Below are 24,463 nucleotides of genomic sequence, written 5' to 3'. Positions count from 1 at the left end.
CTAGATTAATAATTTATACATATTCAATAAAAAATTTAAAAAAATACAGGATTCAAACCAAAGCTACTGGGTTCGGCCGAACCCGCTCCCGACATTCTAGCTCCGCCACAGGCCACTTGGAAACCTCCCAATCAAACTTCAAATATAACAAGTAAGCAAAACTTCCTCATAACATAGAACGAGTGCTATTTGGAATAGGGATTTCCAATATTGGAGTATAACTTTCCTTTTCATATTAGAAAAAAGATAGGAAGATAAAAATGTAACACATCCACTATTTATATCAAATCAATAAATGTAAGTTATGAGCGGGTAAGTATTTACATTGTATGCCTCCATCCATTTTAATACTAACTTTAATTGATGGTATTAAGTCCGAAACTACCATATGAAAAATTCTTGTTTATTAAATTAAGATAATATTAATGAAAAGATATACTAGTAAGAAATAAGAGATTATTAATTTAATGAGCAAAACATAGAAGAAAGGTTGCTCCTATAATGATAGGCATGAAATCAGGATGAACAGAGATATAGAAACAGCTGAAAAATAATAAACAAGAGCAATAATTTAAGTGCTTGATTTACTAGAGTAAAGCAAAAGTGGATAAAAATTGGACAAAAGGGTGTTAAATTAAGCAAAAGCAAGAAAGCCCAGATCTTGGGGGGAAATCAAATGACAAGACCTGTGAAGCAGTCGCCAATCAGCAGGAAACCAGCTCTTGTTCGTCTCCTCTGTGTTGCTGCGCTCTTCTCCATCATCCTTCTCGCCATTCAGTCCTCTTTCTTCACTGGTATGCTATTTTCTCCTCTTCCCTTAACCCTCACCATTTTCTGTTCCATTTTTCTTTTTAAAATTATTAAAATGCTATACTGTTTGATTGATTGATTGATTTCAAGCTAATTTAGAATGTCGCATTTGATGCAGGCAGTTGGAATGCGGTAAATATCAGCCGAGAGGAAATTCGGATCTTGTCCGACTTCCAGTCTAACCTTCAGCAATGCGTCGTAATATACATTTCTTACTAATTTTTATATCTTATTCTCTACTCTCATGCTATAGAAACGTTAATTTTGCTGTTACGTCTCCCATTTTCCCTTCCTATAAGAATAGTTTACATCTCCCATGCTTTACTAGTTGACCTTCTTGACAGCTGTCGTATGCTCGATTTCTCACTGACCTTAGTTGCTGCAAATCTGAGTCTGTTGAAGCTTGTGTCCCGTTATAACCTATGGGTTTCTTTAACTTCTGAATGGTTGCCGTGGAATTGAACAGTGATATGCATTTTCAGCATCTTATAGCATGTATGCTTTATCAGCTCCACATGTTAGTGTTTCATTGTGTCTGTACGGAATTTCTGTTTCCAGGCTAACCGAGGGCTGGGATTGACGGCTCACATCATTGATCATTGCAATGTGATTCTCAAGTTTCCTGAAGGAACTAATAGCACTTGGGTTTGTCTCTCCTCGGTCTCCTTGATATTGTTCTCCTAGTCAATTATCTACAAACCACTGAAATCCCCATCCCTTCGATGTGTGTGGATTTCACTTGCAGTACAATGAGCAGTTCAAGATATTTGAACCATTGGAGTACAAGTACGATGTTTGTGAAGCAATACTTCTGTGGGAGCAGGTTCTTCATACTTGTTATTCACATTACTTGATGCTTTTAAACTTGTTTCGAGGCTTCCACTAGTAGTATCGTAAATAAACTGAGATTATCTGAAATGCAGTATCGTAACATGACGACAGTGTTGACAAGAGAATATCTGGATTCTCGACCTGATGGATGGTTTGACTATGCAGCAAAAAGGATTGCACAGCTGTAAGTTATTTGCTCCATCTTCCATCATCATCATTATTATTCACCCTCTTAATCAATTAGTGGAAGATTTAATGTGATTAGCTCTTCATATTTTAGTTCATTATTTCCTTTTTTAGTTTTCTACTTTGCCTGTATGCAGAGGAGCAGACAAATGTTACAATCAGACTCTGTGTGAAGAACATCTCAATCTAATTTTACCAGCTAAGCCTCCATTTCACCCTCGACAATTCAGAAAATGTGCAGTCGTTGGTAATTCTGGAGACCTCTTGAAGACGCAGTTTGGAGAGGAAATTGACAGTCATGATGCAGTAATACGAGACAATGAGGCCCCTGTTAATGAGGTAATTTAGCCCTTTGTCCGATGAATATAAAAATGCTTTATGACTCGAAGCATTTCCAAGGACCCTATGTCATGTCAGAATCCATGTTGAACACAAGGGCGGTTGGGCATGAGAAGCGTCGTATACTTAATTTTTTCGTCTTCAGCTCATCCTTCTGTCGGTTTCCTCATGTACTTCTTTGTTTTCAAAAGTTGGCCGTCATTACACTTGTGTTCTTCGTGCCTCTTGCCTTAAGGAATTGGCTTTCTGCATAGCATGTACTATCAGTTATGAATTTTTTTTTCTAATCTTTGAGGGTATATTTTTCTTGAGAAAGCAAGAAAAAAGAGTTAACAACTTGTGGCTAAATATGTCGATACTGCCTATAGATGATGATGCCACTGTGTATATAAAGTACCTATCAAAAGAATTTTTCCTGATAGTATCTCCCTGTTATATGCTATTAAGGCAAGTCCCTTATTGTCCTGGACATCATGTACTGATGCGCTATCACTCGCGCCTAGATTTCATTGTCAATACAATTCTCCCGTTCAATCAACTAATTGCGCCTAGTTGGGGTTCATTATATGAATCTCACCACTCTATTCGGGCCCAATTCATTCAATACTAAATAATTTGTCTTTTAAGGCAAAGTAGGTGTTATCTAACTAGAGTTCTCTACAACACAATACTCTTACTAAAATAAGTTACACCTTCTATGATACACTTTCTATTTTGGGACATCCCAAAATGTTTGAACACCATAATACTCGTATACTACTTTCACAGCTGTCAAGAATTTCAGTTCATTAAACTATTGTACTTTTAAACTTTGCTGTGATGTATCCCTATCAAACTAACTTATCAACCATTACTTTAATATGTTTCTCCCACCATCACTAATATAATATATATGTCAAATTAACATCCTAGACCTGTGCCTAGTCAATGTTGCATATAAAATGAAGCGAGGAAGTACTTATTAAAGAATTTTTTTTTAGATATCTGTATGTTTACAGGCACTCTTAAGTTGGATTTTAGTCCTCATTCTGTTGTATTTTGCATATTCGTAAAATTCTCATGTCATTATCCATGTTGCTCAAGGGATTTCTCTCCATGCAATACTGGTAAAGCATATGTTGTATTTTTATTATTTGATCAACTCTATTTGTCTATAGAATAACTAGCTCTTTATGCAATACTGGCCTTGTAACTGAGATCTGAGAGTGCTGAAGACTACCAGCTTTTTATGTAGTCATTAATCTGCATAATCTGTTAAAAGCTGTATCGATCCAGCTAAATTGTGAAAATAACTGCTTATAAACATGTTATGCAGAAATATGCCAAGCATGTTGGCCTGAAGAGAGATTTTCGCTTAGTTGTACGAGGTGCTGCCCGAAACATGATAAAAATTCTCAATGGTTCTGGTAAATTATTAGAAAACCTATTTTATTTTCCTGAACATTTGATGTTATACTTTTTGCCTTCTGTGTTTATCTTTATTCAGATTTATATCATGCTTCTTCCCATTTTTCCATTTTCCTATATTGACATCAAGACAGAATGATGTCTGACAATCTTTGATGTAATGCACTTAGCTCTAAGGGGGCATTTATGAACATCAACCAAACAAAAATTCTTTAATGATCTCATTTTTGACTAATTAAACCAGCATTCAGCGGTGGTTCTCGGTTTTTGAGTTCTACGGAAAGAATGAAACTCTAGGTGTTTTGAGGCAAAGTAATCACTGTATCGGAAATGAAATACAGATGCCTATATCTGCTCCTCTTTGGTGCAAATTTCATGATGTATATGATTCACACTCAATGGTAGACTTCATTAGCTTTGTTTGCAATTGAGGCGTAATTGTTATTTTTACTTATTTATTTTTTGTTAGACTTCATTAACTTTGTACAGGAATATGACATTCTGTATAAGGCTTTCCCCTTCTTTTGCTTTTTTCTTTTCTTTCCTTTTTGCTTTTGGCATAGGGGACTGCACTTTTGTACATTCCGATCAATTTCTTGGTGTCTGAATTTGATCTTTCGGTAATATCTTTTGTTTACTGATCAGAAAAAAGAAGTAAAAAACTCACTACCATTCAGCGGCAGTTATTAGTTTTTGATGGTGTGTATTGATAATGTCTGTAATTTGAGGATTTTAGTGTTTTTGTAGTTAAGCAAACTCTAGTCTTTTTGTTCTTTTTGTTATTTGACGTGTGATGTAGGGTAGTTCATGCTTGTTATCTGTTGCAGTGTGTATGGTTCTTATGTTGTTGATATGAGTATGTCATATTAGGATTTCAGTTAAACTCACTCTGATCCACTGTAGAAAAACCTTAAGATTAGCAGCAGTAGTTGGCTTTTATAATGCATATTAGTAGTGCCGTGTACCCTTACTTGTGTTATTGAAAGTCAAAGGCTAGAATAGCTTCTCGCGAAGAATAATAATCAACTCTTCTTTAATGATCTAACGGTTTTCCAATCTAATTTGACCAATCAGGTTTTGAGCATGATGACTTATATTGATGAGGATTCAAGTTTTTAGAGCCTTTTAACTTTTCGATAGTCTCAACCTAGCCCTTTAAATATTGTTAAATTCAACAAACATTTTATTTTTGGTTTTGCCTTTCTGTTAAAAAGGGCAAACAGCCCTCAATAATAGGGGGCAAAAACAGCGTCTAGCATTGACCTCAGTACCCCAGTCTAATTAGCATAGGTTCTGGGATCATGTTTGTGTGGTCCGTTAGGCTTTCTTAGCTGATAGCTTTGTGACAGACAAAAGGTATGTGAAAAAAATGTCAGCTGAATGCCGAAATAGCTGAAGGGCTTAAAAATGACTTTCAGTAGTCTTGAAGGGCTATTATGTTTTGGTTAATAACTCTTTGCTATTTCTGTTCAATTGCTTCCAATACAGTTATTTGACATTAGATATAGGGTCAAGGGTAATTCTTATCGTTTAGAGTTGTTTACGTGTATTGTTGATATTAGTAGGTCAGCTACATTTCTTATCCTAATGAAGAGCATCTGAAATATAGTACTTAGTAGTTAACTGTTTACTGCTCTTTTTGTGATCGTTAGCAATGATGTGGATGTGATTTGTGATGTAGGAAGCAATACTTATGAAACTTTTACTCATTATTTGTTGCTATTCCTTTTTTACTTGCAGACGACGAGGTGCTTATAATTAAAAGTGTCATCCATAGAGACTTCAATGCAATGATAAAGGTAATATATGATTCAGATAAATGCTAGTATGTTTTTATTTCTATGTTTCAGTTGAATTCTTTTACTTATTTGTTTCTACATCTTATTTTTCTTAAGGTTGTTATTGTTAGTTTTAGTTGTTCTCAATTTGCATATTCAATCAAGTGCTACCAGTGAATGATCATAATAGGACTTTCAGCTGATACTTTTTCAGTAACTTGTTGAAGAATTTACAAGCTCAGATAAGAATGCATATGTAATTATAAGGAAAAAAGAAATGAGATAGCTACTTGTTTAAAAATTGAATGCATATCATGCCCCGCCCCCGAACTGATATGAACAAGAATTTGCATAATGGCAGGATCTTTGTAAGTATGGGCTACTTGCTCTCACCCACTGCATGTACTAATTAAAATTGAAATGAAACTTTTGCTTCCTTCTGACGAGTTTTATGGCGACCACCTTTCTCTGCATCTTTTGACCATGGTTTCTTATACTTGATGCATGCAACATTTTATTAATTTTCACCTACTCTAACACTCTAATTGGAGGCATGTTAAGGAAACTCTGATGGAACTAAGCTGTATTTTTGTAGGTGGTGAAATATAGATTTCTTTAGGATTCTGAATATTGGTGTTGGTAAAGGATGATGGAAAAACATTGACTAGGAAAACCAAAAAAAAATGATGATGAAACAACGAATGATGCCTGAAATCAATGGGAAATTGGTGTTTTTGAGATCAAGATAAACCAAAGGAGGCTGTCAAACTCAAAGGTGAAAATGTGACTAGGGTCTAGATAAGTACATTGTGGAGCATAAAACCTTGAAACTCCACCCCCACCCCCCAAAAAGGGAAAAACTGAAGCAGAGGTAGAGTGGGGGAGGGGAATTACTAAGGGATGTCGGTGAAAATTGTCGAACTTGGTTGCAGGATAGATTACTAAGTAATTTTCTTCAGAAAACAGCATAGCTTTGCATTATAATGGGTAGAACTGGAGATTGAAAATGTCTTTGATGATGCGATTGCTAAAAGCATAAGGGATTTGTTTATTTATTTTCAACATTTTGAGGCAGTGGTTTTACCCTCTTTAGGCCATGAATGACTTGTAAAGATGTGTGCTTGATTATGATTATAAAAGAAGCCCAACTACAATTTCATGGCATGGTGGAATATGATTTCATAAGGTGGCGTGGGTTCTGATGCTTTATGATACCATATTCATTTGAGAAAATGACAGACCTCCATTATTCATTACAGAAAATCCGGAATCCAGTCTATCTGTTCCAAGGTATCGTACTACGTAGAGGTGCCAAAGGAACTGGGATGAAATCAATAGAACTAGCACTTTCCATGTGCGACGTTGTTGACATTTATGGTTTCACTGTTGATCCTGGTTACACAGAATGGTATGTTCTATTATTCCTCATCTTTTCCCTCGTAACTTCAGCTTTATTAGTTACAAAACATATACACATTTGAAATACTCCGTTCAAGTTTTCTTTTTGCATCTCTATCCGATGTGAAAGATTGCCATCTTTCTGGAATATTCAACACCTCTACTTGGATTCCAACTACTTTACCCTTTCTTAACTTTTCCCTGCCATTTCATACATCTAAAGACCATTAAAAGTTATCTCTGTGTGGTTATTACAAACTTTGTTTTCTAGGACTCGATACTTTTCTACACCAAGGAAAGGGCACAACCCACTCCAAGGGAGAGCATATTACCAACTCTTAGAATGCCTTGGAGTAAGGACATCGGATTACTTCAGCTACAGTTCAACTTTCAATTTCTTCATTTGTTGTTCAATGCTCTCACTAAAAATTTATATTTTAGGTCATACGCATCCATTCTCCTATGCGAGCAAAGAGAAAGCAAGACTGGTCCGATGTGCCTAGTCGAGAAATGATAAACAGCGCTCACAGAGCTGCATTGCGTCTGAAAAAGAAGCAAGCTGGGCAAGAGGGCGTATTGGGACAATTTGTTAACTGTAAAGTATGGGGCAAATCAGGTCCCTATGGCACTGGACCTACATCTGGTTCTGAAGATATGACAGATATCAGGAAGTCATCAAATTACAATCGATGGGAAGTCATGCCTTTTGAGAGCTTGAGGGGGGAAGCACGAAATCACTATATTCAGATGGAAGGTGTGTCTTTGTATAAGATGGATGGCAATAAGCTGGATGATCTAGTCTGTGTGAAATCTGAGGCATGAACCAATGGCTTGATATGATGCATCTATTCGAGTAGAACCTAATTAATGTTTTTACATGCACAAATACGAAGGAACCAAGTGATTTGGGCTCAACACCTGAAGCAGCTTCCTCCTGGAGTGTAAGCTAGTGACAGCCACCACAGGGAACTCAGAGCTGAACTGCAAACATTTTAACCATCGTCCATTGGAAGTGCATGCCAAATATGACTGAAATTTGCATATACCTAATGATCTAAAGGAATGAGCAAAGAAGGGACCATACTCTGAGCTGTCCTTACCTTTTCTTAAATTACACGTTGATTTTGCAAGTAATACTTTGTTTCGTTGTTGATTTTCTTTAGTTAGGAACATCTTGCTTAAAATCGTTGCACTGTGAATTGTGATTTTAGAATCTCATTTCCAGTATAAATTGGATAGAATATTTTAGTGCATGTTCTGTTCGTTATTTGTGTAAGGACCCGTTTTTCTATCATAACATAACATTAACTGAGAATGCAACGTAAGGCATGGCATTGACGCACTCAACAGCAAAGCAGAAAATAATCATAATGCTACAGCATAACTGAACAATTAAATCCGCAACTACAAAAACTCGAATGAGAAAGACCAAAATCAATAGATGAAAACTAGATTACTAGTATCAGTATATCCCCCATAACAAAAAGAAAACAATTTTAAAGCATCAAGTCGACTTCTTATTCTTATTGCCACTGTTAAGAAGGTCGTCGGAAACAACCTTGAGTTGTTTCCTTTGCTTAGATTTTGCAATCTTTTTAAGAGTCTTTGGATTGGTGATCTTCTGAACCTTAGTCCCAGACTTGAGAATGTTTTCCTGCTTCCTCTTGTCTCTTTCCTCCCTCTGCTTCCTCTTGTCAACCTTGTTCTGCCTTATCTCTTCCTTGAGCTCATTCATCCTCTCCTTGTACGCCTTCTTTATCTCCTTCTCCTTTATCCTCTGCTCCAGCGGCTTCCCTTTCACGCTCACCTTCGCCGCCGATGACCTGTGTTTCCGCGGCTGTTTCCAATTCCTTCCTGATACTCTCCCTGCGATCACCCCGTCGTACGTCGGCCTTCCAAGTACCGGCTTGTTTGGATCCTCCTCAGATGGAACCGCCTGTCTCTTTGACGCTGGAACTGGATTCTCCTCCTCTACTTCCATGGCCGCTTCTCCATCTTCTGTACCATTTCCTAACTCTTTCTCTGCTCTCTTTCGCTTGTATGTTTTCCCTCCGAAGCCTTCGTCCAGGCACCGAAAATCCACGGTGCACGCCATTTTTTGTAAGACAGCTCCTTCCGATACCTAGCAAGCCCTAATATACTTGTAATGTCGCTTTCTTTTCTAATTTTTGGGCTGGGCTAAATCTAACTGCGTTATGGGCCGCTCACCCTCTATAACCCTTAAAATTTTAACAGTCCATGTTTTCCCTCAATGTTGGGAGAAATTCAAACAATAGCCAGATTTAGAACTGTTCGTTCAAAAATATCCCAGTTTCAAAAATAATCGAATTTTAGCCACTTTTCATGTAAAGATAAATCTGAGCGAAAACACTGTTCAAACCCCGAAAAATACGCTAATATATTATACTGGAGTTCCAACATAAATATATTGAAGTTCCAGCAAGTATCATTGTCCAGTATAATATACTGGAGTTTGGAGCACCGGTGCTCCAGTCTCCAGTATATTATACTGGAGTCAGCAAAGTATATCGGTCCAGCATAATATGTTGGAGTTCATACACAGGTGCACCGAACTCCAGTATATTATGCTGGACTGGTATCTGTTACAACAAAATAGTGGTTATTTTTCATTGACTTCGTAAACATTGACTATTTTTGAATGACCAATCAGAAAACTGGCTATACCGTGCTATTTTTACTTGTAAAATCAGTCATTTCATAATTGATGTGATGCATCTTACTGTGATTTTTAATTATTTATTGTATGTTAGCGTATCTAAGAATTGTAACAAATGGAGTATACTCCACGGATCCTATGTTTGGACTTTCACAGCATTATATAAATAAAATTTTCAGTTTCTAAAGAAAAAAAGGAGTACTTCACAATTCTTAAAAGGAAAGATGCAAAACAAGCAAAAACAGAATTTTTTTTTTTTTTGGGCAACTGAAAAGTTTTCATTATCAATGGAGTAATGTACAGTAAAACGCTCCGACATGTATAGCAAATTTGTTTTCCTGTGTAACCATATCTTGACTAAAAATAAAATCTATTAAGTGCATATAATATTAATCTTACTACAAGAACTATCAAATTAAGAAAGTAAAGGCTGATATTTATGATGGGTTATGATATTTATTTGGATAGTGGAGCTGGGCGTAGCAAAGAGGCAGAACGAAAAAGATAAGGTGGGTTAGCGAATGTTTTGTTGTAGCCAATGCAATAAATTTTTGGCTATAACTTGTAATCAAATATAATGGGCTAGCGGTTGTCTTAAGTTTGTGCCGAACGGTCAATTATGTTAGAACCTCCAAGTTTAATCATAAACTTAACTGAAATAGTATGAAATAGGTCCCTCTTGACTTATAATTGACATTGTTATGTTATGTTGCAGAATATAGATACGTATTGAATTAAAATTTAAAACCACAAAGCTACTCATCTTGTTGCCATTGCTTGAAACTTGAATATTGCATAACTTTTAGCTTGAACGAAATTTGTGCTACTAGAGACATGTTGACTTGCTTTCGCATTGTGTTACAAAAAAATTAAACTGGAAATTGATGCTTTAATTGCTGTAATTTTGATTGGACGTAAATTTAAATTGAGGGCAATTTTGATCTTTTAAAAAATAAAAGTTTTATTCCTATTTGGTAGAAAATATGTTACTGATCTTCTTTCCCACTGGAATTGGAGATCCGATCCCAATTTTAGTGGATTATGGTCCAAATTACTATAAAATTGGATCAAATATGGTCCAAATTACTACAAAATTTTGACCATGCTATAAAACCAAGAGTTTATTAATTGCATGAATACATTACATGTAAAGCCTATCTTTTTTCAACATGTGTAAAGTCTTTTCAGTGTTCTATAATTTGTGTAAATTTTTTCATGATTTGTCATAAAAGATTTATTACTAAAACATGAGAAGCATTGGAGAAAATCTACAAACAATTGCACAATCTAATCTAGGGAAAAAAGTTACTAGGAGAGGAATAAAATTGATCATTTGCGAAAAGAAATACACCGGTAGAAAACGTTTGTGACTGAGGTAAAAACCAGTGCCCATAAAAAGAGGAAGGAATGTGATATAATTGGCTATAGAAATTCAAAAATATCCAGATTTACAAGTGGTCATTCAAAAATAACCACAGTTTCAAAAGTAATTGAAATTTAGCCACTTTTCATGTAAAGCTAAATCTGAACGAAAATACGGTTCAAAATCCGGTAAACACTAGTATAATATACTAGAGTTCCAGCATAAGTATAATGGAACTCCAGTATATTATACTGGAGTCAGTATAATATCACGATCCAGCATAATATGCTGGAAGTTTACAGGTGCTCCAATCTCCGGTATATTATGCTGGAACTTTTCGCGTGTTGGAATTCCAGCATGATATGCTAGAAGTTCATACAGAGGTGCACCGATCTCCAGTATATTATGCTGGAACTTTTCGTGTTGCATCAAAATAGTGACTATTTTTTAATAACTTTGCAAATGCTGGCGGCTTTTGAATGACCAATCCGAAAACTGATTAGCCGTGGTATTTTTACGATATAATTGGCTGAGTGAAAGGCCTGACTCGATCTGGCAAAATATAAAGATATAGTAGTAATAGTAGCAAGTAGTGTAATAATGATAAGTGGTCTTAATTAGCAATTGCATCTGTTAGCCGAAGTTTGCGCATCCTCCTATTTTTACCATGCCCCTAACATGTTGTCAGAAAATGTAAAACTGCTTCTATCTATCTTCTGCATCTTCCTCAGATCCCCTTACCCCATCTTCGCCCCATTTCTGGATTTAACATCAAGTTATAGAGTTATCCCTCTCTTTCCTAAACAATAAGACAACACCACAGAAAATCTACCTATTCCTAGCTCCTATTGCCGCTCCCAAATTGAAGAATACAAAACAAAAAGATTCCATCTTTTTACCCCCAAAAGCGGCCAAGTCCAAATCAGAGGAATTTACTGAGAAGAAAACATCTTTGTATAAGGTCCGGTGTGCTGAATCCTATGTTTCTTTCATAAAACTCTTGTCTATCTGTCTGTAAGCAAAGCTTAAATACAACTACGATCCACATACCTGCTAGCTAGATCGGAAAGATCCAGATAGTATTGTAATCATCAATGGGGTCTTCTCAGTCGGTAGCCGTACCCTCTGAGGAAGATGAAGAGCAAGAAGATGAAGAAGAAGAAGATGGCGAGCACGAGGAGAATGATACCCCAGATGAGAGACGTCAATTATTAGGTGGTGACGACGATACTACTCTGCTCAAGAAGGTTCTGGAACAAGAGCCCGAGATGTTACCTTGCCACGCCTCTGCATCTCCTCTCTCCCCTCAGCTCTCCTCTTTCGGTACCCCTCGTTTGGGCCCTTCCATTAAGGTGTGGGACCCTTATAATGTCCTGGCTCCCCCGCCCCCACTTCCGCCTCCCCCTCATTTCCACCGCACCTTCTCCTCTGATTCTGTGGATGACGATAGGACCCTCACCGAAGTCTATTTGATTAGTAATGGCGAGTGTCATATGAATTTAAGGCCTGATTTGATTGCCGGCCGATGTCCCGAGGCTGCACTTACCCCTAATGGTAAGCGCCAAGCCAGAGCTTTGGCTGTTTTCCTCAAGTCTCAAGGGATTCGTTTCAATTCTATGTATACATCTCCCTTGGATCGGGCTCGAGCTACTGCCCTCTCTGTTTGCCAGGTATCTTCATTCTTTTCTCGTCCCTGTGATTGCTTTTATGTGAATGTCAGTTTCTCCGATTATGATTGCTATTGATTATCTAACTACTAAGCTCTGATCTTTTGGATTTGATTGGAAATGTCAGAAATAATATCCCTTTGCTTCCAAATTCCTATTTTTGTGGGCCGGAAAAAAAATGAAACACTTCACCAACCAATTGATGTAAAGTCCTATATGTTATACAATTATCAGCTGTGGGAGAACATGATTTTTCTTCATCAGTTCTAGGCAGATGCATGTTTCCTTTCGTTACTTGTAAGGTTTTCCTCTTATAGTGCTCCAGTAATTGTCAGGAGGCATAGTGATGCAGCTTTAAAAGAAACCATTTGAATTTGTTAGTTGCTTTAGTTTCAGGATTTATATGGCTGTGACTGTCTCAGTTGTTTGGATTTGGCAAGTTTGTAGTTGGAATTTCGTACTACTAGGAGTTTGAACAAAGGTGAGCCCAAACAACATATTAAAAGGTAACTTTTGGTTTCAGATGATCTCGGGATAACAGTTACTTTGGGGATAAAAGTTAGTCCAATTCCTCTAGTAGAAAGTACTAACAAGATTCATACCGGAGGAAAACAAATACTATCATTGAAAACAGAAAAGGGAAACTAATTGTATCTATCTGGGATAGGTAGAGTGTACTATATTATCATCCTATATTACATTTCCACACAGTGCTTTAAAAATATCATACCTGTGCATAGTGTATCAGCGAAAGGGACAGCAAGATTAGTACCGCAAAGAAGAATTGCATAGTCTGTAGTCGTGAAAGCCATAATTGGCTTCTCAGCAGACTTTGCGTGTCAAAAGCATTCTTACTGCCTTGACCACTAGCAAATCCAAAGATTATGTTGCTGTTCTTTCAGAGCAGCTGAGCCGTAGTTTAGCATCACATCTCAGAATTATGCAAGCTGCAAGGAAGCCCAACGTCGAGCTTCTTCACTTTTTAAGTTCTGCAATAAAAGCTTACTCTCTCTTGTATCTAGTTATGTGTATTAAAATTGATTTAAAAGTTGAATCTTTTCCATTCTTAGTGATGCATAGTATGAAGTTTTCTATGGGGATGATGATGCAAATTTCGACTGTAAGTAGAACACCTGAATTGGCTAAGTCCCAGGGATTAAGTGTAACATGTTTTTTTTAATAACCGATTTAGTATAACATATTATTAGCATGCTGTGTTAAGGCCTTGTAATTTTGGTAATGTATGGATTCATCTGTTAACTGTGCAGGAATTGAACTTTTCAGAGGAACGTATACAATCCTCTGATGCACTACTGGAAATGAGTCAGGGGCATTGGGAGGGATGCCACCGCTCGGATATATTTACACCTGAAACAATTAGTCTAATGGAAAGGTTCCAGCCTGATTTTTCAGCACCATCTGGAGAGTCACTGAGGCAGGTGGAATTTCGGATGGTACAATTCCTAAATGGAACTGTTATGGCATTGCCTGAAAAATTCAGATCTGATTTCTCCCCACCAGATCAGAGTGAGAGCCAGGCTTTCTCAAACCGTGGTTCTCATGCACTTGTCAATTCAGTTCATGACCGAGATGGGCCGCCTTCATTCTCATCGTCTCATTGGGATTTGCACCACAGGAACCGACAAGGACTTTCGAGGAAGAAGTCTGGAAAGAGTAGGCTTCAGATCGTGACAACTACTGGGGATCATGAGGCTGATGATGAGATGTCACCTCGAGAACCCATTAATCCTAACTCCATCCGTGATTTAAATGTGCAAATCACTACTAATGTTTCTCAATGCATTGGTATTTTTACTCATTCAATCCCAATCAAGTGTCTTCTTACTGCCCTCCTTGGCTGCAGTGCAATGATGTCAAGTAAGATATGCATAGATGATTCTTCTGTTACGGTGCTACAGCATTCCTGGAAATTGGGATGGCAGATCAAGAGAATGAACGATACTGCACATCTTAGGCTTCTGTAGTAAATTATTCTATTCGGCAGCTGAGATCACTGAGAAAATTCAAGTATTTTGGCTTTAATTAGGGAGTTCTTCAAAGCATTCACGGGATGTGTATTCTACAACCAGAGTCAGATCACTGGATGATACTTTTGATGATTATCAATTTCTTTTGCAAAATTAATTCCACTTCTCCAACTGCATACTGAAACTGAGTTTGAGTTGGAACCACGGGTGTGGATTATTGTTTCAGTTTGTAGCATTTTAAATTATTGATATTGTAGGGCATTTCTGGTGTGGCTTTATAATAAGCTGTTGAAAAAATCAGGCTGAGTTTGTTCTGTAGTAGCTTTCTTTTCCTATTATTGATTTTTACTTGCTAGTAATGCTTGGCGATCTTTTACTTATAAAGGTTTATGCTTGGAAGATTTAAACCCCCCAAATCCCAATTCGTGGTTAGGCGCTACTACTAAGCAGCAGGGACGGAGTTAGAAGTCCGAATATAGGTTTGGCCGAATCCAGTTATCACCACTTAAATTCGTCGTTCTAAAATCTAGAACCCATAGATTTAAAATTGTGGCTCCGCCTTTGCTACTAAGTACTATCTAACAAAAATTGCAAACCACATTAGTAGTCGTTTGAACTGGTTATACAAATTAAACAGTTCCAAGCCACAAGTGCAACCCTTTCCACTGTATGAATGAATGAAGAATACCAATTTGGCTCCACTCTGTACAGTCTCCTACTTGTGTCGACGCCAATATTCCACAAATCCTAACTTGGCCAAGTTCTTCAACAGATACTTAGACAAATCCGATGTGTTCTCGTGGAACTTTATCATTGCCGACTTGGCTCGGAGCGGTGACTCCGTCGAAGCCCTTCGAGCTTTCTCTTCCATGCGAAAGCTTTCTCTCAAACCAAACCGTTCCACCTTCCCATGTGCCGTCAAATCCTGTTCCTCCCTTTCCGATCTCACTTCCGGCAAGCAGACCCACCAACAAGCTCTCATCTTTGGTTATGAAACCGACCTTTTTGTATCCTCCGCTCTCATTGATATGTACTCCAAGTGTGGTCAACTTGCTGATGCGCGAAAGCTGTTTGATCAAATTCCTCAAAAGAATGTTGTTTCTTGGACCTCCATGATAACTGGCTACGTCCAAAATGACCAACCCCATGAAGCGCTCTCGCTTTTTAAAGAGCTCTTGGCGGGCCAAGCAGAGGAACTAGTTTCTCTTGACTCGGTTTCCATGGTTTCCGTGCTATCCGCTTGTTCTCGTGTTTCAGGAAAGACCCTTACCCAAGGGCTCCATGGCTTTGTCACGAAAAGGGGATTCGATGAGGACCCGGGAGTTGGGAATACGTTAATTGATGCCTATGCTAAGTGCGGTGAGGTTGATTTGTCCAGGAAGATGTTTGATGTAATGCCTGATAAGGACATCATTTCATGGAATTCTATGATCGCAGTTTATGCCCAGCACGGACTTTCATCTCAGGCACTGGAAATTTTTCGTTCCCTGGCGTGGGATAGAGAGGTTGACTACAATGCTGTCACCTTATCAGCCGTGCTGTTGGCTTGTGCACATTCAGGAGCTCTTCAGGCTGGCAAGTGCATACATGATCAGGTACTTCAGGACTAACCCACCTTTACAACTGCTGCATTCTTTCTGACTCCTTATTTTTTAACTGTATTGATGTTCTTAGTTGTCTGTTGGGCTTTGATCTCTTTAGGTTATAAAAATGAACCTAGAGGATAATGTATATGTGGCTACGTCCATGATTGACATGTACTGCAAATGTGGAAGATTAAGGATGGCGAGGAATGCATTCAATCGGATGAAGGAAAAGAATGTGAAATCATGGTCTGCCTTGATTGCAGGTTATGGTATGCACGGTAGAGCCAGGGAAGCCCTTCAAGTATTTTACGAGATGAACTTAGCTGGGGTAAAACCAAATTATATTACCTTTGTCTCTGTCCTAGCAGCTTGTAGCCATGCTGGGTTGCTGGATGAAGGGTGGTATTGGTTTAAGGCCATGGAGCCTAGATATTGCATACAACCAGGAGTGGAGCATTATGCTTGCATGGTTGATCTTCTTGGACGTGCTGGTTTCCTTGCCAAGGCATATAATTTGATAGAAGAAATGAAGGTGACGCCTGACTTTGTTGTTTGGGGTTCTCTTCTAGCTGCATGCAGGATGCACAAGAATGTCGACCTTGGGGAGATTGCTGCTAGGAACTTGTTTGAATTAGACTCAACAAACTGTGGGTATTATGTTTTGCTCTCGAACATATATGCTGATGCTGGGAGGTGGGGAGATGTAGATAAGATGAGGATACTTATGAAAAATCGTGGATTAAGTAAACCTCCTGGGTTCAGCCTGCTTGAACTCAAAGGCAGGGTGCATGCATTTCTTGTTGGTGATAGAGAACACCCTCAACATGAGAAGATTTATGCATATTTGGAAGAATTATCTGTAAAGCTGCAGATAGCTGGCTATGTACCCAACATGACATCTGATCTTCATGATGTTGAGGAGGAAGAGAAAGGACTGACATTACGAGTTCATAGTGAGAAGCTCGCTGTTGCTTTTGGGATTATGAATTCCGTCCCTGGTAGTACAATTCAGGTGATTAAGAATCTTAGGATATGTGGAGACTGTCATACAACAATTAAGCTAATTGCCAAGATTGTTAATAGGGAAATTGTAGTCAGAGATGCAAAGAGATTTCACCATTTTAAGGATGGCTTGTGCTCCTGTGGGGACTATTGGTGATTCAAGCATTGAACAAAATTTCATGTTCGCCGACTAATCGACTTCCAGGTGTTGTCATATGATCTGCAGTGGTGCTTAAAGTGATAGAGATTCGCAGCAGAATTGATCTTCTTCAATTGTGCGTCAATCTCACACTAGGTAGTCGGCTATATGAATCCTCCATATCCATCTCGCTCTATTCCTCATTATTCAACAGAATTTGTCATAGCTCGGCTACTTTTATGCTGGTCTTATGCAGGATACTAATATCCGATTAATATTTCCCTGTTGTGTGGTATGTACAAGACCAAAAGAGAGAAAGCGGATCAATAAGAAGAAGTTGGACAGAAAGTAAAGGTAATTTTCTTTCTGTGAATTCATTGTCTGCTCGACTCTTCACTATTCAACCTCTTGTATCCACTATGGAGAAAGCTGAGTCTTGTTTGTTTAAAACGAACATGTCATTTGGGTTGTCCAGAGTTTTGTGCCTATTTTTGTTTACATCAATTTTGGAATTCTGCCAGCATTAGCAATACTGTTTTTCACCTTGTGACAATGTTAGTTTTTTTGACTGGTGGATATTAAGGTATGTAAGAAAACAGTAAATATTGAAGGCGGATATGATTTTGGTGGTTGTTTTGAGTGCTGAAGCTTGTAGTTTACGTGTTGTTTTAAGCAAATGATATGAAATACTAGAGGTATGTCTTGTTATTGATATGAAAATGACTTATTCCATAAATGACAATCATCTCACTATTTGGTGCAAAAATTCTTATTAATGAAAACATTAATAATACCAAATAGTGAAAATAATAGTACTGTCTTTAAGAATAATTTCAAAGGAAAACTTAATGTTATACCAAAATGATAAAAAGAAAATAATAACATGTTGATGCCTGTTTGTTTCTATTCAAGAGAGATAAAGAAGAAGAAAAAATGAAAAAGTAGCACTGTAGTAGTTCCAACTTGCCTTTTGGCTAATCTGAATTGATCTTTAAAAAAAAAAATTTAAGAAGAAAATTTTCAAGTGGTACACTTGAACTGGGCCGTGTAAATGTCATTTGGTGGGTGAGTGCTCCAATTTTATTCCCAGCTCCGTTGGAATAACTGTATTGATTCTCCCGATGTAACACTCCAAGGGAATATACCGCTGAGGTCCTCCATTCGAATTTACCATCATGCCCATACTTGCAGACCTGCTTCATGAGCATGCCAATACGTATTAACAATACGTGACAAGGAAAGATTGGTCTGATGGTAAGCAACCTCCACTTCCAACCAAGAGGTTGTGAGTTCGAGTCACCCCAAGAGCAAGGTGGGGAGTTCTTGGAGGGAAGGATGCCGAGGGTCTATTTGGAAACAACCTCTCTACCCTAGGGTAGGGGTAAGGTCTGCGTACACACTATCCTCCCCAGACCCCACTAGTGGGATTATACTGGGTTGTTGTTGTTGTTGAGTGAGCCTTGGAAAAATTTATTTCACGCAGCACATGACTTCATCAGTATTCAAACAAAAGAGAGATCAAAACATATATTACCGACCGGCAATTAAGTTAACTAATCCCAATATCTTCACTCTACGGCATTCAAGTTAACAATGCAATAATCCTGTTAGATCATTTGCCTATTAAACTAGTGAACCCTTATTTCCAGTAAATATTTTCAATTGCAAACAAAATAACTATTTTTTTTAACACAAACAATGAGCAACAAGTTGAATAGCATTTCACAATAGCTAAAACCATAACAATATGAAATGCATGTATTGATTCATGCAAAGATGTTCATCTCGTTACCATGTAGGTAATGATTATGTTGTTATATCCGTTGTTTCCACACAGAGGCGGAGTCAAGATTTGAAGCTAATGGATTCAGAATTTTTGCCTTCTTAAATTACTGAGTTCTAAATATAATTTATATATTTGCAATAACTTTCTTTAGACAAATATAAGATTTGAACCAAAATTAGTGGGTTTGGCTGAACCCATAATCGACATGCTAGCTCCGCCGGGGACCTCATTCACTTAGAAGAATACATTGCTAGACTTCTGAATTTTACCTTCTTCTTTTTTTACCACAAATATCACAATATATACACTGCACAAATGCAACAACGTTTCCCAACTTAGCAAAATGAAGTAAGTTCGATTAAGGACTGGGAAATGAAGGAAATGAAAGACTGCTGATACTCACTCCATTGGAGCTCCCTAAATGATTAGCGGAAGCTGAGAAGCAATTCAATTTGAAATTGTCGTTTATTCACTGCAAGTGTCTTTCTATATTTTCTCTGATATCTCTACGCCTATTTACTTGTCTGTGAAAAGCAAAAGTCTCGTCTAGTTAGTCATAAATTACTTAAACTAGTATAGATTTACGCAGGTTGCATATAAAAGACGAAATAGGTATTATTTTTAGTGGCCACAAGGCTTATTTCAAGAGGCAAAAAAGATAGAGGGACTTGTGACTTAAGTCATATGTTCAAACCCTGTTTCATGCGAACTAATCCTGATATTTAAGTGAAAGAGACTGAAGGTAGATGATGAGTCCATCGTTTCGAATTTCGAAGACCAGAACAAATTTCTTGGTTATAAACAATTATTCATTTTTAACAGGTGAAGGGTGAAAATTGGTTTGGTAAAATGTGATGCATTTTATTTAACACAAAAATGATGGCATGATTAACGGCTCATTTGATTAGGAAAGAAACAAATGATGGCGGGGGCATAAAGGTAAATTGAGACACTAGGGCCGGTACACACTGTATTGGTCACTCCGTGTAAATAACGCAAAGAGCATGGCTGATTGGTCAGTATAAAAACGTGGAAATTTTTATTGTACTATGTGTTTTAGGTCCAAAGAGCTATTGGGAGAGCGAGAGGAGAAGGTTTTCAGTCCTCTGCAACCCTCGCCCATTTCTCCTCGCTTCCGATCTCTCTCTGCGCCGTCACAAACTCATTTCGCCATGGAGAACTCACGCCGTCAGTCTCTTCTTCCAAGCTTCCTCTACACTCCATCTTCGTTTTCTTCTTTCACTCCCAAAACCTTTGCTGTTACCGAGAACACCACCAGTGTGTTGCCTGCTGCACAGCCGTCGTCCACCAACAAGAGCTTTGTGATTCCTGCACCTAGCGAACCTGGAAAGATCGAGATGTACTCACCGCAATTCTACGCTGCCTGTACCTTCGGTGGTATCCTCAGCTGTGGTCTCACTCACATGGCTGTCACTCCGCTTGATCTCGTCAAATGTAACATGCAGGTCTCGATCCAATTTCATTTACGCTTTGCTTTTCAGATCTGTCCATTTCTGACGCGATCGTTGACTTCTCAACTCTTTTAAACATCATTATATGCTCCTTTTTTTTGTGTGTGTGTAGATCCGATATATACTCTTCTGGATTGAATATCATTGCGCATGTTCTAGATCTAAATTTGTAACGTGACTAGCAGGACTGATTTTATTGGCAAAAGTAGTTGATTGGTGATTTCTCTGTATAGAGGAGGAGGGCGTTATTATTTTGTTTAAGATTTAATTGGAAATTATTATTTCAGATCTCAGTCTATCATGTGTGTAGTAGTTTGAATGATTTTAAATGTGAAATGTTCCTCTACATGTGACAAAGCGAGGAAGCAAGTCTGCCTTTTCATTTAATTTTGATTTGTATTATCTTTAGATATATGGAAAGGGGAAGGAGTGTGCTATTCAGACTTGGCTGTTTCCCATCTCATCCTTCACATGTCACTTTTGCTGATTATGATTGTGCAGTTTGTCAACACGAGACTGTATTGGACTCTCATGCTATTATAGTATTAGTCTCAGTGCTTTTTAACCCTGAACCTTGCTAAACTATCCTACTCGGTCACTGAGTCGTATTATTGCTTAAGAGTCTTATCTGCAGCATTAGCTAAAGGTTTTCAAGTAGATTGAGGAAATGGCATTTGAAAACATGGATAGCTTTTTCTTAGATTTGTGATTAAAGAGCTTCATTTTTACATGTTTGGACATTGTGCTCGTAATGGTCCTAGATATTTTACTGTACTGACTTTCCTTCCCAATGGGATAGTTTCTCATTTGCTAGCTTCCCCCTTTACTTTTCTTAACTATGGTATGATGTCTTCATGTGTGAAACTATTCCCTTGGTAATTAAATTGTTTTTATTTTCTTACCGAGCATTAGTAATGAATTATCTAAACTGACTGAAATTTCATAAATTCCTAGATTGACCCCGCGAAATACAAGAGCATTTCATCTGGATTTGGAGTGCTGCTTAAGGAACAAGGTGCTAAGGGCTTCTTCAGGGGATGGGTTCCTACTCTTCTGGGTTACAGTGCTCAGGGTGCATGCAAGTTTGGATTCTATGAATTCTTCAAGAAGTACTACTCTGACCTTGCTGGAGCAGAAAATGCTGCAAAGTACAAGACTCTGATATACCTTGCTGGTTCTGCATCTGCGGAAGTGATTGCAGACATTGCTCTTTGCCCATTTGAAGCTGTAAAAGTTCGTGTTCAGACACAGCCTGGTTTTGCTAGGGGATTGTCAGATGGATTACCAAAATTCGTAAGATCTGAAGGAACCATGGGGTATGCTATTATCATTGTTGTTAGCACATTCCTGAATCTGTACCTTATAGAACAGATTTTAATATTTTGTTATATTTTTGCAGCCTGTACAAAGGTTTGGTTCCTCTTTGGGGACGTCAGATTCCATGTAAGTGGAACCATCTGTCTTCTACTGTTTGTTGTTATTTACTAACTTGCTTATTACCTGGGATATTTTAATAATGCGACTAGGGGTTTGATATCCATATGATTACCCAAATGAGTGAGAAGCGTTTTGATGTTTGCTAGAATTTGTAAAACTTAGGGTCTGTTAGTTGGACCTGTCTTAAAAAACAATAGAAACTCCAAACGCGGGACCTCCCCTCGCTACCCCCTAAAAAGATCGATGGAATAGTTATTTGAGAAAATTAACTTTTCGTTTCTCTGTTAAATAAAACAAATAGAGAGATTTCCTTCTCCACGTATGTTTATTAAATGCGGACAGTCACCTTACTTAGAACTGCAAGAGTTTCTATAATTAGGATCCAATAGGCCCCAGAAGGCCTGGAAGTTGAAGATGGATATATAAGGGCTTATGTTTGGATGCAGCAGTAATTAATTGCCATAGCTGATGGACTTCATCAAAAAAATTGTCATAGCTGATGGAAATTTCTTGTCTCTTTCTCGTTCTGGTAATGGCTTCCTTTTTTGGTTGGTGAAAGCTAGAAAGTTAGCTCTCAAGCACCTTCACTTGTTCGAGCCAAGTAAATAGGGTCACTTGTTGAAATGCTCTGCTTTATATTAAGAACTTATTGCATTTTTCTTTGGAAGACAAAATATTGCACGTAAGCCTATGATCTAAGTACATTGCAAGTTTTAATATGCTTGTTGGCCATTAACATACTATTCCACAAAATTGGGTATTGAACTTTATGGGGAGCTTGGGGAATGAAAGGGGAAGGACAGGACTAGTGGAAGGGGGCAATCAGAGGGAGAGCAGAAGCTTCGGGAGGAAGGGGACATAATAGGGCTTGGATTGGAGTATGATTGGATGGAGGTTGGCGATTTAAGTTAAATGTGTAAATTAGAGTGAGAATGGTTTTTTTCCTTGGGGGGAGCATAGGTCTGGGATTCATTAGTTTCTAAGTTGGACGGTCGAATGATGGAAAATCTTGCGGAATTCTTTGACAACATTCCCTTCTATTCATATGTTTAGATGCTCTTACTCTTCGGAAATACAGTAGGATTCGAGGGTAAGAATTTTTGAACCTTTTTGCTGTTATAACTTGTGATTTAAAGCAATACAGATTAAGGGCTGGGAAGGTCCATGTCATGATGTTTTCTGCTCTTGGTAGGTTTTAGAGGGAGGCCCATTTTTGGTTCAGGTAGAGTCGTCCTAGTAATTCACCCAAAGCTTTCCTTCTTGATTCGGTCTTTCATCTATTTTTTTCTCTTTTTCTACTTGCACGACACAAATAAAAGTATAATCCTGCGATGTTGCAGAGCCTGAAACATGATGCCTATTTTAAGACTACTGTGTATTTGTTTTATCAGTGCATATCTGTTTGTGCTATTGTTCTTCTAATTTTGACTTTGTTTTGAGTTACTATTTGTTGTTGGGCATTAAGGATTAAACGTCGTAAATTGCAGATACAATGATGAAGTTTGCGTCCTTTGAGACTATTGTGGAGATGATCTACAAGCATGCAGTCCCAAAGCCTAAAAATGAGTGCAGCAAATCTATGCAACTTGGTATTAGCTTTGCTGGTGGATATATAGCCGGTGTCTTCTGTGCTATTGTATCCCATCCTGCTGACAATCTTGTCTCATTCCTCAACAATGCCAAGGGTGCAACTGTTGGTGATGTAAGCATTTCGAAGCTTCTATCGTTTGTTGCGCCATCTCTCTTTTCGCCTCTTATTTTTTGAAATGTCCTCAAGTCATTAATCTTTCACGCGAAACCCGCCATTTGTTTCTGACAAAAAACTATTTCCTCAGGCCGTGAAGAAGATAGGAGTAGTGGGTCTCTTTACCCGTGGGCTTCCTCTACGTATTGTCATGATTGGAACTCTTACTGGTGCTCAATGGGGAATCTATGATGCTTTCAAGGTTTTTGTTGGGCTGTAAGTGTCTTCTTCTAACACTTAGTTGGACATTCTAAACCTGTCTACCTTTCATGTATCAGTCTGCTTTGAGAACTTAATAAATATGTTTGGTTTATTTTTTCTGATGCGATTTCAGGCCTACAACTGGAGGAGTTGCTCCTTCTGCACCTGCTGCCTCTGAGGTTGCAAAGGTGTAAGGTTGAGTATAAACTAATTCTTCGCCAAGCCTAGTAGTAAGAGAAGACTTCTCCAGATGAAACAATAAACACAGATTGCCAATGTTTCTCTAGTGCTCTTTCGTAGTAAGCTGGAGAGTATTCTTACACAACAATCTTGACAATTTTATATTTCTCTAATTTTGAGATTTTGGAGAGGGGGAGTCCCCCTAAAACTTAAGCGTTGCGGATGTTTTTTTGTTAGAATAGATACAAAATCAATTTGATGCTAGAAACGCTGTTCCCTCTCGAGGATGGGAATAACAAGCATATTTGGGGCTATATATTTTTAGTTTGCCGAGCTATAGCTGCTGAATGATGATTCTTTTATTGCTCTGTTGTTTTTGCTTTTTCAAAATCCCATTGTTACTGAAGCGAGTTTTGAGACTGCCTCTGCACCCCATACCCACGCCATCTCTGTTTGTGCGGTTTGTGCTGCA

General features: G+C 38.0%; 5 protein-coding genes across 6 annotated transcripts; 4 read left to right on the top strand and 1 right to left on the bottom strand.

Moving 5' to 3' along the window:
* The first annotated feature begins 676 nt into the window (after positions 1 to 676).
* Positions 677 to 7,571, top strand: LOC107779606 (sialyltransferase-like protein 1). Its single transcript, NM_001325285.1, is given in 11 exon segments — positions 677 to 794; positions 929 to 1,008; positions 1,369 to 1,455; positions 1,556 to 1,633; positions 1,734 to 1,825; positions 1,965 to 2,166; positions 3,482 to 3,572; positions 5,314 to 5,372; positions 6,611 to 6,759; positions 7,021 to 7,102; positions 7,191 to 7,571. Coding segments are annotated over 11 exon segments (1,419 nt in total).
* Positions 7,572 to 8,111: 540 nt separating this feature from the next.
* On the bottom strand, positions 8,112 to 8,871 carry LOC107779607 (uncharacterized). Its single transcript, XM_016600061.2, has one exon. It carries the CDS (start codon positions 8,842 to 8,844, stop codon positions 8,254 to 8,256), a length of 591 nt encoding a protein of 196 aa, XP_016455547.1. The 5' UTR covers positions 8,845 to 8,871; the 3' UTR covers positions 8,112 to 8,253.
* A 2,467-nt stretch (positions 8,872 to 11,338) lies between these two features.
* On the top strand, positions 11,339 to 14,702 carry LOC107779609 (uncharacterized). Its single transcript, XM_016600063.2, has 2 exons — positions 11,339 to 12,459; positions 13,725 to 14,702. The coding sequence occupies exons 1-2, from the start codon at positions 11,884 to 11,886 to the stop codon at positions 14,439 to 14,441; spliced, it is 1,293 nt and encodes a 430-aa protein (XP_016455549.1). The 5' UTR covers positions 11,339 to 11,883; the 3' UTR covers positions 14,442 to 14,702.
* Positions 14,703 to 14,978: 276 nt separating this feature from the next.
* LOC107779608 (pentatricopeptide repeat-containing protein At3g26782, mitochondrial-like) lies at positions 14,979 to 17,818 on the top strand. 2 transcript variants are annotated; one of them, XR_001646649.2, is made up of 3 exons: positions 14,979 to 16,039; positions 16,146 to 17,327; positions 17,428 to 17,818. XR_001646649.2 is itself a non-coding variant. In XM_016600062.2 (2 exons), exons 1-2 carry the CDS (start codon positions 15,122 to 15,124, stop codon positions 17,187 to 17,189), a joined length of 1,962 nt encoding a protein of 653 aa, XP_016455548.2. In that variant the 5' UTR covers positions 14,979 to 15,121; the 3' UTR covers positions 17,190 to 17,818. The 2 variants fall into 2 exon arrangements, 1 of the variants encoding a protein (XP_016455548.2); XM_016600062.2 differs by having other exon boundaries at positions 16,146 to 17,818.
* A 2,155-nt stretch (positions 17,819 to 19,973) lies between these two features.
* Positions 19,974 to 24,326, top strand: LOC107779610 (mitochondrial phosphate carrier protein 3, mitochondrial). Its single transcript, XM_016600064.2, has 6 exons — positions 19,974 to 20,423; positions 21,384 to 21,745; positions 21,829 to 21,872; positions 23,354 to 23,568; positions 23,702 to 23,826; positions 23,945 to 24,326. Exons 1-6 carry the CDS (start codon positions 20,007 to 20,009, stop codon positions 24,003 to 24,005), a joined length of 1,224 nt encoding a protein of 407 aa, XP_016455550.1. The 5' UTR covers positions 19,974 to 20,006; the 3' UTR covers positions 24,006 to 24,326.
* The last annotated feature ends 137 nt before the right edge of the window (positions 24,327 to 24,463 follow it).

This window comes from Nicotiana tabacum, chromosome 3 (assembly GCF_000715075.1).
Source record: "Nicotiana tabacum cultivar K326 chromosome 3, ASM71507v2, whole genome shotgun sequence".
Taxonomy (NCBI): Eukaryota; Viridiplantae; Streptophyta; class Magnoliopsida; order Solanales; family Solanaceae; genus Nicotiana; species Nicotiana tabacum.
The sequence above is the reverse complement of the archived record's forward strand: the minus strand, read 5'-3'. Positions and strand labels throughout refer to the sequence as shown.